Here is a 16,380-nt window from a genome sequence, read left to right as displayed (position 1 = left end):
AATATATTTTTTAAGGATCTATTATAAGAAATTAAGAAGAGTACTATCTAACATAATCTTTTGGTAATATAACTATATAAAACTGTGTAAACTTTTTCGAGGAAATCATATCTTTAACTTATTTAAAGAGTTGATAAAATCCCCAAGTTCAAGGATCTTTCTGCGTTTTTGTTATATGTTATTCAATCTTTGTATTTGAAACTAATTAATTGTTTGATTCGTAATGGTAGATAACGTTTGGGTGATTTTGCTAATGTTAGAATAGTAGTTCTATTTTGGATTTCTATGTTAAAGAATTCATTCAAAACTAACTTTCGATATTATTATTTCATTATTTCAATGACAAAACTAAAAATAACTAATCAGGATATTTTTATTTTTTTTGGATATAGTATGTTGTTGTTCTATGGAAAATCCACCTAGGATATACAGAACTAAAGTCACTATGAATGTATGACATTGGAAAATTGACAACAACGCTACGAAATTCAGTTTGGGTCAACTATGGCTGGTGTTAGGTCCTACGAAAACAATGACCTCAACAGTATAGAGGCCGGCTGGCAGGTAACGTTATTATTAATATCTTATCAGATTTTGTATTTCGATTAAAAAAAGACTTATATATGTAAATTTAGTATAACTGTAAGTTTGTTTATTTTGATATTCAGGTTTATCCGCAGATATATGGGACAGCCAGCCGAGATTGTTTATCTTCTGGACGGTACGAGCAAAATTTTTTTGTTTTGGATTTCAATTTGAAAATTTTAATTCGAAATATTACTGATTAAGATAGACAACCATAAAAGGTTTTATATGAAAAAGAGTGATATTATAGTTACGATTTTTCTATACTGCTAGATCTGATAATTAGGAATATTGTTCGCTAGGCATATATGATATAAATAGTTATGAAGATTTTGAAATTTAACTTATATTGTCATAAACATATAAATTCTAGAGAAATTGTTAACAACCCTCATACTTATGGTTAGGAGCAAAATGACATTTATTTTAGAACCAAACCTGGTTCTCAGAAATCCCTTTGGGCCTTGGCCCTTGAAATTAACAGATCGAATCGTTTTCGTCTTGTCCAATCGCTCCACAGTCGTGTGAGTGGAAGATTTTAGTTATTAGGCTCTATTTAGTTCAAGTTGGGTAAATTAATGTAAGCCTATTTTACAAAACTATTGTGGTGGGATACTATTGCTTTCCATATTATCGAAAATTCTAGTGGCTTGAAAAATTGTATTTTGAGGCAAACTAGTAATGTTTTTTTAATATTAATAATTTAATTTTAGTAAGTGTTATTCTAATAAAAAATTCAAACAAAATATGTAAACATAATTTAAGCAATGAAATCATCTTTTAAGAATCAATTAAGTAGAAATTTTGGAAGAACTATATTTGAAGACAACAAGCAAAACAAAAGCAAAAGAGAAGCAAAATATAAGCAAAACCATAGCAAAAAGTAGTAATAAATTATTTTTAATGCCATAATAATTAGTTTAGAAATTATAATTTTTAAAAATGTATAAATTGTCTATTATAATTCTTTTTTATAAACCACTCATGACCATCAAAGCACGTTGTAAACCACTCATGACCACTTATCCTACATTTTCTAAAAACTGTTCATGTGACTTCTTTATTCAACTTATATTGATACTATATTTTTTTATAACTAGAGAGAGTCCAGATGGAGACATTATTGAATGCATCCATACGAGAGATCAACCTTCTTTTAATTATCCTCTCCTTTGGCGGAAAGATTGGTTTCCCATAAGACCGGAGCAGCGGAAAGAGTCATTGGAGGACACGAGGCAAGTATCCAAAATCCGACTACTACAAATCAAAGATGTCGAGCAACACGTCTTTCTATTATGGGGGATTTGAACATGCAGGAGCTGTTCAGCTTAGATTCTACTCTGTTATTTTATGTTTTAGTTTTTGTCTTTTCTTACTCTTTTAGGTTTCTTTTTTTGTGGCTTTGTTTTGTTTGTTGTATCGGGATACCAAATAATATTCAGTTGCTATATATGTTCATTAACTGGACAAAGAATTTTTATTATGTATACGTCTATTACAAAGTATTTTTCTTTTGAATTCTTGATATATATATAGAAAACATGTCTAGCCAAATCTATTTATGATATTAATTCTACAAATCAACTAATTACCAAGAGGTTTGATTCAATAAGACGTGAGCTGATTACCGCTACATTCACTTTATTTTGTCTGCTCTCTCTTCAATGATATCAACCAAAATCAGAATGAATGTGCCAGTGGTATCTAATGCAATATGTAGCTAGACGATTTTAGCATGCAGAAAAATTAACTAACGTTGGTTAAAAAGTATGAAGTATACAAAATTTATCATTCTCTCAAAGTCTCAAGAAAATATCATGTCTAATGGAGGAACAATTTTAAAAATAACTTACCCATCCCCCTAAGCTAGGCTACTTATAAAGTCTTTATTTGATTTAATCACTTTCAACGCATACTTAATTTTGACAAACTGTCTTTGACATCACAAACTGAAATATTGAAGTTATTAACATTCATTTCAAGTCCCTCTAAGGCTCTAACTACATATCTTACCAAGCAAAGCTGGGAAACATCACAAACTGAGATATTGGAAGTTACCACCCAAAAACTTCTTTGCGTTTGCTTTTTCTTTGACATCACCATAAGTAAACATCCCAATATCTCTTTCAAATAAGTAAACATCCCAAAAATCTTTGATATTTTATTAAATATTTGGCTTGTATTATGTGAAATCTGATTGCATTGTTCAAAAAGTCCGTGAACACTTGTAAATGCAAGATCTGATTGCATTGTTCTCTGTTGAAAAGTTTTGTAATTAGAATTAGGAGTAATATAGCACTAAAAAAGTACGATTCATTTTCCATTTGTATGATTGTATCCGATCAAGACAGCTTGTAGAATCGATTCTCCTTTCATGAGAAGCATCAAGACTTGGACCATCCAGATTGAACTAAAAAAATTGATTGTACATTTCTCTGGATTACAAATCTGAATCAGTATACAACTCACACATTGTTCAAAAACATTGAGTACACAAGTTCAGTTCTTCATCTTCTATTCTACCACATTGATGGAACATAAACTTGTTCTTTCAAATTCTGTGTCGCGCTTTCAGTAGGGAAACCTCTAACTGCACCAATTGTCCACTGCGCTATGATCCCAGCAGCAACTGCAAACCTGAGCTGTCGCTCCATCACATCCTGATCCTCAAACATCTCAGGACAAGTTGTTAGCTTTCTCATTATCCCTGCAACAACAGCATCACCAGAACCTGTCCTATCACAGGTGAAAGGAGTTATAAGCACATCTTCTGTTCCAATCACAACACCATCAAAAGTAGGAGTATAGTAATGAAGCCGAAGTGTTCCATCAGTCACAACCAGTAGCTTCAGCTTGTCATGCCACAATGACTTGATTTCCTCTGGTGTGTAATGGTAATAGTCTCTTCTGTTTTTCGTCTGATCAAAATCCTCAGCGAAGTACTGTGGTGTGTAGTTTCTTCTCCTCTCGTAGTAATCTTCATCAAGTAGAAACTCAAGCTCTTGCTGTGAAACTTCAATGATGTTTGCTTCATTCCATGCTTTCTTGATCAACTTCCTAGTCTCATTGCGCGATCTCCACAGCGGTAATGGGAGATTCAAGTCAAAGAAAATAAGCCCACCAAACTTCTTAGACCATTGTATTGCCGTAAAAAGAGTTGATTGCATTGTAGGAGACGTCAACACTTCTGAATTGAAATGAAAAATCCTCGCCTGCATTAGAAGCACCAGTAACAAACAAAAAGCTTAAAAACCAAGCAGAGAAGTGCTCTGTTTCATTATCCAAATCTTATCCTTTATGCTCAAAGACAGAGACTTTTGCATAAGAAACCAAGCTCGAGCTTTCATGTCATAAACCCTAGACTAAACTTGTTCCTCCTAAACCCTAGGTGCTCTGTTTCATGATTATGCTCGAGCTATAATGTCATACACCCTAGATTGTTCCTCTTAAACCCTAGATTGTTCCTCATAGATTGAAAGATTGTTACCTCTTTAAGCACAGCTAAATTGAGTTCTGAAGCAAATAGCGAGTCCTCAGGTGGTTCTTTCACAGTCTCCGCCATCATTTTCCCGTCCTTAAACTTGATCTTGACACGAGTACAAGCAGTTTTCGAATTCTCATCGAATTTCACAGCTCTCGTCTGAACTCTCTCCTGATTCATCATCAGAACAAGCTCATCTCCAAAATCATCTTCACCTACTTTCCCCATAAACGCAGCTCTCCCACCTAACCGTACATGAGAGATCGCCACATTCGACGGCGGACCTCCCGGAGCTCTCCCAAACTCCGGTGGATCCCACTGTAGCATCTTCCACTGCGAGTACATATCAGGATGCATCGGATTATCATGGACTCGCACCACCGGAACAAACTCCTTCTGTACAGCTCCGAAGCAACACACAAGAGGCGGATCGTCGTACGGAAACTCGATCCCGTCGTCGTAATCAGCTAACTCCGGATTCAATTCAGGATCAGTCTCGGTGTTATCTTTCTCAATTACCGTCGATGTTTGCTTCTTCTTCCTCCCTTTGCGACTAGGTTTAGAGGTGGTTTCCGCTGCAGCTCCGTTTGTGATTCCGCTGCCATTAATTGAAGCTTTCGGAGTGAGAAATCGCCTTGATGCTTGTGAATGGCGAACTACTAGTACCTCTCTACGGTCCAGTGAAGAATCAAAATGGTGAAGGTGGGGGAAAATAAGAAGTGAAGCCATTGATGGGTTTTTGACACCACTGTCAGGGTTTATCCAAATCTTCTTCCTCTTCAAAAAAAAACATATCGGGTCCTGACCCGACTTTTATTCAAACCGGGTCAATCCTAACCCGGTTCGGGTTTTTACTTAATGCTGAAGAAGAAAAATCAGTTCAATTTTCTAAAGAAGAAACAAATTAAACCTCACCGACGGATTCAATTCTCTCGTTCTCAGGCCGTCTTCATCGCCGGAGCGTTTTCTTACGGTAATCTTGCACTCGATTCAGCTCCTTCATTTTGATTTTTTCTTCACTGGTTGTTGCTAGATTTGGGTTTTTCGCTTCCTTGTGGGAATTGATCGATTAGTTTGGCTGCTTCTTCTATTAGCAACCTTGGATCTTCATTTACTTTCTCGATCTCATGTTTAGGTCAGCAGTTTCAAGGTTTATGATTCCTGCGTAATTTATTGCATAGCTTAAAATTGGGATTGTGTATTCTCTGTTTCTGTACCAAGCTTAGCTTAATCGGTATGCATTTGCTCTAATATCTATTTTCACATTTTGGTTTAGACAAAGTGTTCATTGATAGATTGTCTTCTTCACTTGTGAATTGTGATGAAACTTAGTAATCTTTTGATTGCTGAAACTGGGAAGTCTCAGGATTCCTCTCTTCTTCTTTTTTCATTCAAGATGTTGTGATTGACTAAGTGTACTTTTGTTGAAGCAGATCCACAAGAAAATCTCATCTAGTGCTCTTAGGGTTGATCGAGCTTGTTGCTTTTCTCGTGAAGCATACTTATGTTGCTTATGTGATTAGCATATCCTCAGAAGTGTTGATATACAATATGTCTAGGTTAAGGCTCTTTGGAATGCTAACTCGGTGACCGTCCTGCCATTGTTTAGATTTCTAGATATTATTGCAAGGCAGGAATAAGTTCAATCTGGTGGCTTTTTTGATGTGTTAGAAACAAGATTTTGCACTGCTATCTTCATGGTTCTCTGCGCTTTAGATCTACAGAACACATCAGTAGCTTACATTTGCATGCACTTAGTCTCCATTCATTTTGTTTCTAAACCTATTAAAAGATAACTTTGTTCCACTCTCTTTCCCTGATTCTGATCATTTTGAGCTCTATGCATCACAGAAAAGAATGGGCTTCTGGACATTGTTAAAAGGTCTGCTGCTCTTTGCAAATGCACTGGCAATCCTCAACGAAGACCGTTTCCTTGTTCCAAGAGGATGGACACTCGGAGAACTCCACCAAACCGATAGAAGAAACTCTCCCAAAGGCCAAATCATTGGTCTGATCCATGCCTGCCAGTACATGAGGCTACCCCTCATGCTCATTAACACAGCAGTCATCGTCTTGAAGCTTATCTCCGGTTGAAGATTTTGTGTAGATGAAGATAAACTACATTGCGTTCTTCAAATGATTGTGATTAGTTACAAATCTATTTTGTGTAGGAGTTGGAATTTGTTTTTGTCATCCCTCGCACTCAAGTTTGGTGTGCATTCTACAACATTCTTCTCATATTTTTACATGCCAAATCAAACTAAAATGCCAAATGGTAACAAGGTTGCAAGCTTACACACATGAAAATAAGAAGGGGTTACATTAGCCAGTGAAGAACCTCGTGGATAACTAGTTACCAAGAATCTACTTGACTACATTAACAGTTCACATATCCTAAACACACAAAAATCACCAAACATGACTTCACTTCCTTTCTTGTTTCGCATCAGCATTACTCGTCACAACTTCCATTTTCTCCATCTTCTTATACCCAAACTCCTTGGTCTTGATCCCACATTCCTCCTGCATCACCATCGCAAGATTGTTCCTTTTGAAAGCTGCATATATATGCATCATGGCAAAGAACACAAGCCCTGTTGATCCAAAGGTCATGACGAAGCAAGTGACAACCTCCCACATCCTATCACTTGTCCTCTTCTTCGCAGCCTCCTCTTTTCTAAGTTGTTCCTCTTTTCTAAGTTGTTCCTCCAAAAGCACCGGCGCCCAAGAGTGCTCATACTCGGAGTGTCTCACTTCTAAACTCCAAGAATGAAGATTTACATTCCCACTATACGAATTCACAGCAACCATGAACTCATCCTCATCTCTCAACATTTGTGACAAATCAATCTGATCAAACATCAGAGGAAGAACAGATTCAAAGCTTTTAGATTTACTTAACCGGACTTCTAAGAACTTGCCACCAGCTTGGTAATTAATCCAAGCGTACAACAAAACCTTCTCCGTCTTCTCCAAGTTTGCGATCGTGAAATTGCGAATCCTCTCAGACACCGTAGCACCATCAACAATCACCGCGACATTAGAATCTCCAATTTGGGTGAAACTGTCAAAAGTATCGAACTTTACTTGGAATAAAGAGTGATCAAACGTTTCATTAACAGGAAACACTACAAATCCGAGTCTCCCACCACGACTAGGAGAAATCGAGAAAGAGAAGAAAGTAGAGAATCCGGTGAAATACTCGAATTTTATATTGTTCATGGACTCAATGGGTTTCTTATAGATGACTCGCCCACCACCGTGACTCACTGAGTCAGTCAGCTGAATCGAAGATCCGCCGTCGACGAGCTTAGCGTCGCCGTACAGGGCAAAGTCTTCGGACTCAAAGCTCGCATTTTTACCGGAGCTTGTGAACGAGAACGATGAGGTAGCTTCCGAAATCGAGATGCTGGAGAGTAATGCGGTGAGAGACAGGAGTAGAACGAGTAATGACCTGGAGAGAATGAAGCTCGCCATTAATGAAGCACGCTTGCTTTTGAGATTGATTTCTAGGGTTTAAAATTGGAGATGGGATCGGACCCCTGATGGAGAAGAGTAAAGTGGTGACTGTGGTGGGGGAAGAGAGAGAGGAAGAACAGAGAGGTATGGGTCAAGCACTTGGACAATGTGAAAAAGCGTTAAAGGTGTCAACTTTTGTCTCCCTCGTTTCTGAGTTTTTCCCTATCTTTGTTTTCACTGTTGTAAAACCCCAAAAATGCTTATCTTTTTCATTTAATTCCAATTACACTCAAGTGCATTTTATTTAACTCCAGTTACAAACTCGACATGCCAAATAGTTTAGTAGCACAAAATACTAGATGGAACCAATAGTGGTACTGTGGTAGTATTAAGTAAAGTAAAGGCATGGACGAAGTCCATTGAATCCACTTATGAGAGTATCTAGGGTGGCTTCTTAGTGTGATAAATCTTCCCGGAAATTGCCGCTGCTGACTTAATCTACTACGGGTCGTCATTTGGTTGTTGGCTCTATCACATGAACATCGTCTCCAAACCGTGATTATATATTGTTTTCTTTTTGACACCACATCAACTATGTCAAAGAACAAATTAAGAAGGGCACATCATCTTTCATGGCAAACGCGGCTATCAATTTGAAATTTATCCAAAGTCTCACAAAAATGTATATTTTATCATATAAGTTGGAAGTGAATAACAAAAGTTTATGTATTTTTCTAGAAGTTGGTAACAAGTCAGTGTTTTCCCTAGCAAAAACTTCTGTTTCTTGTGGACTGAGTTGTTTTGTTGGGTTATTTAGTTTTGAGATATATAAAAACGAGAAAAATGTCATTTAAATCATCACTTAATCATTTTCGTTGGTTTAAAGCATAAACTCTGGACCTTGTGATTTAAATCCTCAATTTTATGTTAACTTTTATTTTAATCATGAATTTTCGTTTACTAAGCCAATTAAAGCACATCGTTATAATTTTTTTTACAAAACTTCTGATTTTTTCTCCCTTTTTCTTCGAAATCTCTCATTTTCTTCGAATTTTCTCTTCTTCTTCCAATTCAAAGTAATCTCTCGTCTTTAAATCGACCGACGATGCCGGAAAAAAAAAAATTTGTGCCTCAATTGGCTTAGTTAACGAGAATTTAAATTGAAAATCAACATAAAATTGAGGATTTAATTTACCAAGTCCAGAGTTCAAACTTTAAACCAACGAAAATGGTAAAATAATAATTTAAATGATATTTTTCCCATATAAAAACCAATAATAGAACATTTCAGTTTGGCTCCATTCAAATGGCCGGCGCCACTACTGTTTTTTTTTTTTTAATTGTTACGATAATAATTGAGTAATGACGAGAGGAAACTGATCTCAAATTTGTATGCGTCTTTATTCCAACATGTTATTAAGTTAGGCTAAAGATGGTACGTGATTATGCATATCATAGTTTTTGTACTCAAAGTAAAACAAAAAAATAGTCAATGCATCGTTCAATTTGTAATTACTAATTAGAAATTGATCGACGAACTTTTCACCATGTTCATCGAGTTGCTTATAAGCATCATCTATGGTTGTGCTACCACCATTGACCTGCTTGTACGATATTTTTCGTGTACCTGTTAATTTCATTGTCTTACCCGACGACAAAAGATATTGAAGGTATGGTTAGACTCTTTTCTAATATATATGATCTCTTTACTGTAAACTAAATAATTATATGTGATGTTGATAATCCAGGGAAGCTGACCAATTTGGAGATTAGAGTGTGAAGCTGCCAAAATGAGATCTCAATCTACAATTATGGGAATCTTGGATAAAGGCAAACAGCTTCACCAAGAAGACGTAATAGTGGAAGTAGGAGAGCCAAGTGGGTCATCTCCAAATGAAGATCCTAGTTCACTGCCCAATGTTGAGGATCATACTTCAGAAGATGGTATATATGCAACAGTTCATATAAGCTCTCTTTATTTATTGATTCCACTTTTTGTTTGTGTTCTTTTGTTAATCTCTTCTATTTTCATATTTCTTTCTCCAGTTACAAAACCACATAGCCGGAATTTAATGTATAAAGCTGTTCTGACAGGAGATTGGAAAACAGCCAGCACTTTAATATCGAGAAAAGAGTGTAATGTCGTGGAGCAAATTACTGGTAATTCTGAGATTGCTCTTCACATAGCTGTTGCAGCAAAGCACAAGGATTTTGTGAGAAATCTACTCAGAGAAATGGATCCCCCTGACTTGTCACTGAAAAACAAAGACGGCAACACACCCTTGTCTTTTGCTGCCGCGTTGGGAGACATTGAGACTGCTGAGATGTTAATAAACATGATCCGAGATCTTCCGGATATTTCGAACGAGAAAACAATGACACCAATCCACATCGCCGCTTTGTACGGCCATGGAGAAATGGTTCAATATCTTTTCTCCAAAACAAGCATCAAAGATCTCAATGATCAGCAATATCTGAATCTCTTTCATACCATGATATCAGCTGATATTTATGGTAAATATATAATCTACCCTTCAAAGAGCTTTTTGTCTTTTTGTCTTTTTGTTTTCCACTTTTGTCAAGTTTGGTCTTGCATCTCACTCAGGTGTATTTGCAGATGTACCTCTGTGGATGTTGGAAAGAGTGGATTTGTATAGAAAAGAACTAGCCCTTTATCCAAATAGTAACAAAGCCTTGCACTTGTTGGCTCGCAAGACTTCTGCCATTTCCCATAAAAGCCAGCTTAACTTGTTTCAGCAAGTAGCAAGTTCTTGTAAGTAGAAGAAATAAACAATTTGAAAGATTATATATATGATACTATTGTCCATTGAAATCACAACTGAAACTTTTTTTTTTTTCATTTTTTGATTTTAGTTTCTAAGGGATTCTTCTTTCGTGATCAAAAAATGAGAACCTTAGCTCATCGGCTGGTAGAGAAGTTATGGTATTTGGTTTTGCCAACGGAAAATTTTATAGAGTTTATCAAGTCATTTTCAGGGCTACTCTTTGATGCTGCGGAATTGGGAAATGTTGAGATTTTAGTTATTCTTATTCGTTCTCATCTAGATCTGCTATGGATAGTTGATAATAATAACCGAACTTTATTCCATGTTGCTGCTTTATATCGTCATGAAAATATCTTCAGCCTAATCTATGAACTTGGAGGCATCAAGGATTTGATAGCATCTTATAAAGAAAAACAATCTAAAGATACTTTGTTGCATCTTGTGGCACGGTTACCACCTATGAATCGTCAACAAGTTGGATCAGGAGCAGCACTTCATATGCAAAAAGAGCTCCTTTGGTTCAAGGTACGCCAAATACAATTTAGTAATGGCTAATATAACATATTTTAGACTTCGGTAGAAAATCTCCTGGTATTCTCGTTATATTGGTAAGTTACTATTTGAGGTAGTCTTAAAATCCTTCAAATTACATTACAGGCTGTTAAAGAAATAGTTCCTCGTTCATACATCGAAACCAAAAACACTAAGGGCGAACTAGCGCATGATATATTCACGGAACAACACGAAAACTTACGCAAAGAAGGAGAGAGATGGATGAAAGAAACCGCGACAGCATGTATGCTCGGAGCAACGCTGATAGCAACTGTGGTCTTTGCAGCAGCCATTACTATACCAGGTGGAAATGATGATTCAGGTGACAAAGCAAATACGTTGGGCTTCCCAAATTTTAGAAAGAGATTATTGTTCGATATATTTACCTTATCAGATTCGGTTGCCCTCTTCTCATCGATGATGTCTATCGTGATATTTTTATCGATCTTCACTTCTCGGTACGCAGAAGAGGATTTTCGTTATGATTTACCAACAAAGCTTATGTTCGGACTTTCGGCATTGTTTATCTCGATCATCTCTATGATTCTTGCCTTCACCTTCTCGATGATCTTGATCCGTGTTGAAAAAGCTTCCTTGAGCTTAGTCCTCATCTCTTGCCTTGCTTCTCTCACGGCTCTCACGTTTGCTTACTTGTATTTTCACCTTTGGTTTAACACTCTACGCTCAGTCTATATTTCTATGTTTCTCTTCCTTGGACGTAAAAGAGGTATCCGTATCTTCGTCTAAAGATATAGAGTCCTCAACGCTCTGAATTGTACTATAGATATTTGTATCTTGTGTATTTGTTTTCTATTCACTGAACCTCATTTTTGTGTAAATTTTAAATATACATGTTTCTTTGTTTCTATCTGATAATTTGGTTTGTTGACAATCACAATGGAACACTTTTATCTACTTAAGATTTCTTTTTAAACGTCAATGTATCCTTCACCTAGAAGAGATCGACTAGTTTGGAAGGAAATCCTACTATTCGAATGATTAACGGTAAAAATTTGGAGTTTCGTCTTTTAAAATTTCAAGAGTTACCGCCACGAACAGGTGAAAACAGTATCCCGGCAAAATTTTAAGAAAACGACATCGTTCCAAAGGATGTTTTGAAAATCTCCCGCTGCTTATTTTACTAAAACCCATTCATTATTCAGATTCTTCAGGTCTTTTCAACTTCGCTCTCTCTCTTTGCTTCATATTCGTGTTAATTAGGGTTTTCGATTAATTCAGAAGACACAGCAATGGGGAAATCGAGCAGATCTAAAGGATCGAATCTCATCGGCAAAGGTGAAGTTACCCCAACGCAAGTTGCTTTTATCGTCGATCGCTATCTCCACGACAATCGATTCTCAGAAACTCGAGCCCTCTTTAGATCTGAAGCTTCTTCTCTCATCTCTGATTCCCCAATTCGCAATGTATGTATTCGAATTGCTTGTTTAGTCAATTGAAAACTATCTATGGGTTTTGATTGTTTTTCTTACATTTTTGTTTTTTTGGGGATTCATTCGCAGGTTCCGAATAGTTTGATGACTCTTGATGCTATGTTGAACCATTACGTATCTCTAAAGAAGCAGAAAGTGAGTCTGGATCAAGAGAAACTGAAATTGGATCAAGAGAAAATTAGGGTTCAAAATCTGTTGCAGGGGATGGAAAATGTGATGAATACTTACAACGCTAGCCTCACCGCTCCTCCTCCGGCTTCAGCTCCAACTTCTCAACAGAAAAATCACAGTATCTCTTCTTCAGGTTTGGAGATTTTGTTGTTTTTAAGCTGTTCTAAATTGGAATGATTAGGTTGGTTCTCCACATTATTGATTGAAGTAGCTCTAGCTCTTGTTTGCTTCTTAGATCTTAGTGCACATATTAGGCTTATTAGAATCCAAATCTGTCACTTGAGAACTAAAAGAGCAGTGCTCTTATTTTTCAGGCTTATCTCAGTACAACACACTAAATGGTATGTCAGTATCATTGCTTGGTAACAAAAGAGTAGATTTTGGGAATTTTTCCACACCTTCGACGAGTCAGTCTATAACTGGGAAACGAAAAGGTCCTGAAGTTTCTGTAACAGCTCCTCCGGTATCTAGGAAATCAAGGATCACTAGAGCAACTGGTATGTTTCTGTGCCTACATGTTTATTACATTTGATGTAGCTCTTAAACTAATATTGTGACTTTTTTTTTTCCTTGGACCAGGGACTAATAAGTTGCCACAAGCTGATAAAGCAGCTAACAATTTCACATCTGAAACACTAGCAGTGGCTAAAAACTCTGCAAGTAATGAGTTGATTGGTAATGGGTCAAGTGTGGTGAAGTGTTTGTTCAATAAGGCTGATTCGTCTGTTCCTACTAGTTCAACATGCTTTAGGACACCACAAAAACATGCTTCTTCTGGGAGTGATAAGTCCAACAGTTCCCAGAAAGAAGTTACTCCTACAAATACAAACTGCACAATTGTTACAAAGGAGAGATTCACAATCAGCCCTCTCAAGCAAATTACTTCTTATTCAGTGGAAAGAAGCCATCTTATTTCTTTTTCTTCACCGGTCAAGTCTAACCTGAAGATGTCAAATAAGAGAGACCATGTGAAAGGAAAGCTCAACTTTGATGACACTGACACAGAAACGTGCTTAGAGGCACCTGCCACTGCAGATTTAGTTTCAACTTCTCCATCTGGGTCTGAGCCAGAAGTTGATTTGTTTGACATGGACTTTTCTAATCTGGATTTCTCGGAGCTACTAGTTGATTTCGATCTTGGTTGTGAAGGAAGTGCAAATCATTGCTTGTCACTGACCCCAAATCAACCCACTCAAACTGTTTCAGGGTATGTACTTTAGTTTTGTAGGATCAGTTTTTGTAAATAGCTATTATTACCTCTTGATGTCTGATCATACGCTATACTAAATCACAGGTCGTCTCCTGAATCAGGGGATTGTAATCTCGAGTCTGACCAGCCCTTTTTGGAATATACATCAACCGTGACTGATGTGATTCAAGTGAGTATTTTCTGTTCTGCATTTGATTATAGATATACATTTTCCCCTTTCACTCATTCTCATTCTTGATGCTTCATTTGTGTATCATATTCTAGATTTCAAGATGTATTGATCCTCTCTCTAACTCGAGCCATTCTTCTCTTAACACAGACAAGATTTGAAAGCAAAGAGTGACATGACAGACAATTGACTGATTTTGAAGACTATGATTGACTCCAAGACCACCAATGCAAGATCCTCTGTTTTCTCCTTACTATGCTGCTAGTGCTTATTCTTGTAATGATCTGTGAAATATGAAAAGGCTATCCCATAACGTAGCTTATAATTAACTAGTATTACATGTAGGTGTATAAATTAAACTTGGTTTTTTGGTCTATAGTTTTAATTAAACTTGGTTTCTTGGTCTATAGTTTTAACAGCTGATTTCTTCTCTATATTGATATTGACAACAAAATAGGACTTTCACCATTATGCATCTATTTGCATATACCATGTAGTCAGAAACTGGCTTACAATAGAAATTAAATGGCTTATGTTTAGTACATGACTCAAGCCAAGTACTTCTCCAGCTTCTCTACTTCCTCTGTGCTTCCAATGTATAGAGGAACCCTCTGATGTATCTGTGTCAAGTATTCCAAACATAAGAATTAGTCTGATGACACCAATTTTAGATGTAAACTTAGCAGTAGAGAGTGAAACTAGTCTAATTTTAGTTTGAGTTACCTCAGTCGGTTGGATATCTAGTACTCTCGAATGTCCATCAGAACCTTTCCCTCCAGCTTGTTCAACAATGAAACTCATTGGTGCACACTCATACAACAGCCTAAGTTTTCCATTTTTGCTCTTTGCGTCACGAGGGTACCCGTAAATCCCACCATACAATAAAGTCCTGTGAAAATCTCCAACCAAACTTCCAATGTACCTTGCGGAGTAAGGCTTCCCAGTTGGACCAGGGTCCTTAAGATCATCAATGTACTTCTTTAGTTTATCGTCCCACATCTGGTAATTCCCTTCGTTGAAAGAGTAGATTCTCCCGGCTTTGGGGATCTCAATGTTTTCTTGCGTGAGGACAAACTCACCGTACATTGGATCGAGCGTGAAGGAGAAAACGCCTTTGCCTAGAGTAAGAACGAAGATGACCGAGCTCGAGTACATACAGTAGCCGGCTGCTAACAAGTTGTTCCCTGGCTGGCACACGTTTACTATACACCTTTGTTCTTCTGACCCAAGCTGCAACAACATTATAAGCCAAAAGGTCACCTAATTTACATTGTAGGATCTCTATCTCCTAAAGATATATGGAAGTGGAAGGAAGAGTAGTATACAGCTGAGATATCGTCGGAGTCGTCGACAATGCATTCGTCATTGGGGCTATAGATACCGAAGATAGAACCAGTAGAGACGGCAGCGTCAATGTTGGAGGAACCATCAAGAGGGTCAAACACGACGACGTAGTTGCCGGAGTAACTCTCCTCCACCGCAACTGGCACGTCCTCTTCCTCCGAGGCTATGATTCCCGTTCTTCCACTTGATCTCAAACAGTTGGAAAACACCTGCACTCACCACCACTCAATCTTTATTATACATCCACCCATTCCCATGAATCAACTATGTGGTCTACACTAATTTATCACAAATTCAACCAACAAAAGCAGAGCATGTGTAAAAAGAATGAGACCTCATTAGAGATGACGTCAAGCTTCTTCTGATCCTCTCCCTGAATATTAACGGCGCCTTGAACTCCGGTCAGGTTAGAGATTCCGGCACGTTGAACAAGTGAAGCGATCTGCTTACAAGCCAATGATATACTCGACATCACTATCGTCAGCTCTGCATCTATCTCTCCTTTCATCTCTTGTCTCAGCAACCAGCCCGTCAACGTTTGAAGTTCGTATCCACTCTTCTTCCTCGCCGCCGTTTTCGTCTCAGCAGCATCCGCCGCTACGGCCATACACCTCACTCCACTCGCATACTGATGGTTCCTCACTCCAGTTGGTGCTCGTTTCCCGTTGTTGGAGAAGAGAGATCTCGGTGAAAGGATTGAAGGCTGGGATGATGATGCCACGTGACGTGAGCTTGAGAGAAGAAGGTGAGACGACGTCGTTGTTGCGGCGGTTGCTGCCATTTTTTCTGTGTTGTTTTGAAAAAAACTTTGGAAGGTTTGGTTTTGGAGGAGGGAGAGAGGATCGGATATTCGGATTGTGAGGTGGACGAAGGATTCGATTCATGTGGGTTCCACTTATCTTGTGTTATGACACGTGGCTTTGCTCTTACGGACCTAAACAAAAAGATAAGCATTAAGCCATTAAGCATAGGCCAGTTTTGTTTTGTTAATGGCAGGTCAAAGATAATAAAGAGTTGGGCCTGATGTAAATTTTTGTTTTAAGCAAACCCAAAGGAAATTGGCCATATAAAGTATAAACCAAACTAAACCGAAGAAATTGACCAGCTTCCTACAAGTAGGTGTTGGATAAGTTTCTTGCTCTAGAATTAAAAACAAGTACATTGTAGAATTG

General features: G+C 37.5%; 7 protein-coding genes and 2 long non-coding RNA genes across 13 annotated transcripts; 6 read left to right on the top strand and 3 right to left on the bottom strand.

The window, feature by feature from the left end:
• Positions 1-1,747: 1,747 nt before the first annotated feature.
• AT3G08370 lies at positions 1,748-2,030 on the top strand. Its single transcript, NR_141438.1, has one exon. It is a non-coding gene; the product is annotated as an other RNA (long non-coding RNA).
• An 854-nt stretch (positions 2,031-2,884) lies between these two features.
• Positions 2,885-4,888, bottom strand: FLN1 (fructokinase-like 1). The gene is made up of 2 exons (NM_115269.4): positions 4,073-4,888; positions 2,885-3,797 (listed from the first exon to the last, which is right to left on the bottom strand). The coding sequence occupies exons 1-2, from the start codon at positions 4,793-4,795 to the stop codon at positions 3,105-3,107; spliced, it is 1,416 nt and encodes a 471-aa protein (NP_190977.1). The 5' UTR covers positions 4,796-4,888; the 3' UTR covers positions 2,885-3,104.
• Positions 4,889-4,948: 60 nt separating this feature from the next.
• On the top strand, positions 4,949-6,359 carry AT3G54085 (Yos1-like protein; the record flags this gene model as incomplete). 3 transcript variants are annotated; one of them, NM_001161203.1, is made up of 3 exons in its annotated part: positions 4,962-5,039; positions 5,202-5,300; positions 5,918-6,359. In NM_001161203.1, one exon carries the CDS (start codon positions 5,924-5,926, stop codon positions 6,158-6,160), a length of 237 nt encoding a protein of 78 aa, NP_001154675.1. The 3 variants fall into 3 exon arrangements, with proteins under 3 accessions (NP_001078282.1, NP_001154675.1, NP_001327448.1); NM_001084813.2 differs by lacking the exon at positions 5,202-5,300 and having other exon boundaries at positions 4,949-5,039; NM_001339650.1 differs by lacking the exons at positions 4,962-5,039; positions 5,202-5,300 and having other exon boundaries at positions 5,924-6,160.
• On the bottom strand, positions 5,918-7,673 carry AT3G54080 (Concanavalin A-like lectin family protein). Its single transcript, NM_115268.2, has one exon. It carries the CDS (start codon positions 7,541-7,543, stop codon positions 6,491-6,493), a length of 1,053 nt encoding a protein of 350 aa, NP_190976.1. The 5' UTR covers positions 7,544-7,673; the 3' UTR covers positions 5,918-6,490.
• On the top strand, positions 6,449-6,949 carry AT3G08365. The gene has a single exon (NR_141437.1). It is a non-coding gene; the product is annotated as an other RNA (long non-coding RNA).
• A 1,663-nt stretch (positions 7,674-9,336) lies between the features above and the next one.
• Positions 9,337-10,298, top strand: AT3G54070 (LOW protein: ankyrin repeat protein; the record flags this gene model as incomplete). The annotated part of the gene is made up of 3 exons (NM_115267.2): positions 9,337-9,469; positions 9,572-10,039; positions 10,131-10,298. Coding segments are annotated over 3 exons (769 nt in total), but the record flags the coding sequence as incomplete, so codon positions are not given.
• Positions 10,299-10,704: 406 nt separating this feature from the next.
• On the top strand, positions 10,705-11,685 carry AT3G54065 (LOW protein: ankyrin repeat protein). Its single transcript, NM_001339649.1, has 2 exons — positions 10,705-10,836; positions 10,969-11,685. The coding sequence occupies exons 1-2, from the start codon at positions 10,771-10,773 to the stop codon at positions 11,608-11,610; spliced, it is 708 nt and encodes a 235-aa protein (NP_001326857.1). The 5' UTR covers positions 10,705-10,770; the 3' UTR covers positions 11,611-11,685.
• Positions 11,686-12,013: 328 nt separating this feature from the next.
• Positions 12,014-14,284, top strand: AT3G54060 (myosin-M heavy protein). 2 transcript variants are annotated; one of them, NM_001035779.2, is made up of 6 exons: positions 12,014-12,287; positions 12,384-12,618; positions 12,800-12,982; positions 13,065-13,692; positions 13,780-13,864; positions 14,015-14,284. In NM_001035779.2, exons 1-6 carry the CDS (start codon positions 12,114-12,116, stop codon positions 14,036-14,038), a joined length of 1,329 nt encoding a protein of 442 aa, NP_001030856.1. In that variant the 5' UTR covers positions 12,014-12,113; the 3' UTR covers positions 14,039-14,284. The 2 variants fall into 2 exon arrangements, with proteins under 2 accessions (NP_001030856.1, NP_190974.1); NM_115266.2 differs by having other exon boundaries at positions 13,960-14,279.
• HCEF1 (high cyclic electron flow 1) lies at positions 14,118-16,103 on the bottom strand. 2 transcript variants are annotated; one of them, NM_001203154.1, is made up of 5 exons: positions 15,543-16,048; positions 15,190-15,417; positions 14,588-15,094; positions 14,378-14,484; positions 14,118-14,148 (listed from the first exon to the last, which is right to left on the bottom strand). In NM_001203154.1, the coding sequence occupies exons 1-4, from the start codon at positions 15,987-15,989 to the stop codon at positions 14,413-14,415; spliced, it is 1,254 nt and encodes a 417-aa protein (NP_001190083.1). In that variant the 5' UTR covers positions 15,990-16,048; the 3' UTR covers positions 14,118-14,148; positions 14,378-14,412. The 2 variants fall into 2 exon arrangements, with proteins under 2 accessions (NP_001190083.1, NP_190973.1); NM_115265.5 differs by lacking the exon at positions 14,118-14,148 and having other exon boundaries at positions 14,160-14,484; positions 15,543-16,103.
• Between the last annotated feature and the right edge of the window lie 277 nt (positions 16,104-16,380).

This window comes from Arabidopsis thaliana, chromosome 3, assembly GCF_000001735.4.
Source record: "Arabidopsis thaliana chromosome 3, partial sequence".
Taxonomy (NCBI): Eukaryota; Viridiplantae; Streptophyta; class Magnoliopsida; order Brassicales; family Brassicaceae; genus Arabidopsis; species Arabidopsis thaliana.
This window is presented reverse-complemented; position numbering and strand designations above follow the sequence as displayed.

What these genes read in the sequence shown, in the direction of transcription:
- AT3G54065 (NM_001339649.1), top strand. Translation starts at nt 10,771, where the DNA reads ATGAATCGTCAACAAGTTGGATCAGGAGCAGCACTTCATATGCAAAAA. An exon ending in AAGAGCTCCTTTGGTTCAAG is followed by an intron (nt 10,837 to 10,968) that starts GTACGCCAAATA and finishes ATTACATTACAG; the next exon opens with GCTGTTAAAGAAATAGTTCC.
- HCEF1 (NM_115265.5), bottom strand. Translation starts at nt 15,989, where the DNA reads ATGGCAGCAACCGCCGCAACAACGACGTCGTCTCACCTTCTTCTCTCA. An exon ending in TTGACGTCATCTCTAATGAG is followed by an intron (nt 15,418 to 15,542) that starts GTCTCATTCTTT and finishes TGGTGAGTGCAG; the next exon opens with GTGTTTTCCAACTGTTTGAG. An exon ending in ACTCCGACGATATCTCAGCT is followed by an intron (nt 15,095 to 15,189) that starts GTATACTACTCT and finishes ATGTTGTTGCAG; the next exon opens with CTTGGGTCAGAAGAACAAAG.
- AT3G54060 (NM_115266.2), top strand. Translation starts at nt 12,114, where the DNA reads ATGGGGAAATCGAGCAGATCTAAAGGATCGAATCTCATCGGCAAAGGT. An exon ending in CCCACTCAAACTGTTTCAGG is followed by an intron (nt 13,693 to 13,779) that starts GTATGTACTTTA and finishes ACTAAATCACAG; the next exon opens with GTCGTCTCCTGAATCAGGGG. An exon ending in CCGTGACTGATGTGATTCAA is followed by an intron (nt 13,865 to 13,959) that starts GTGAGTATTTTC and finishes ATCATATTCTAG; the next exon opens with ATTTCAAGATGTATTGATCC.
- AT3G54080 (NM_115268.2), bottom strand. Translation starts at nt 7,543, where the DNA reads ATGGCGAGCTTCATTCTCTCCAGGTCATTACTCGTTCTACTCCTGTCT.
- FLN1 (NM_115269.4), bottom strand. Translation starts at nt 4,795, where the DNA reads ATGGCTTCACTTCTTATTTTCCCCCACCTTCACCATTTTGATTCTTCA. An exon ending in ATTTAGCTGTGCTTAAAGAG is followed by an intron (nt 3,798 to 4,072) that starts GTAACAATCTTT and finishes CTTCTAATGCAG; the next exon opens with GCGAGGATTTTTCATTTCAA.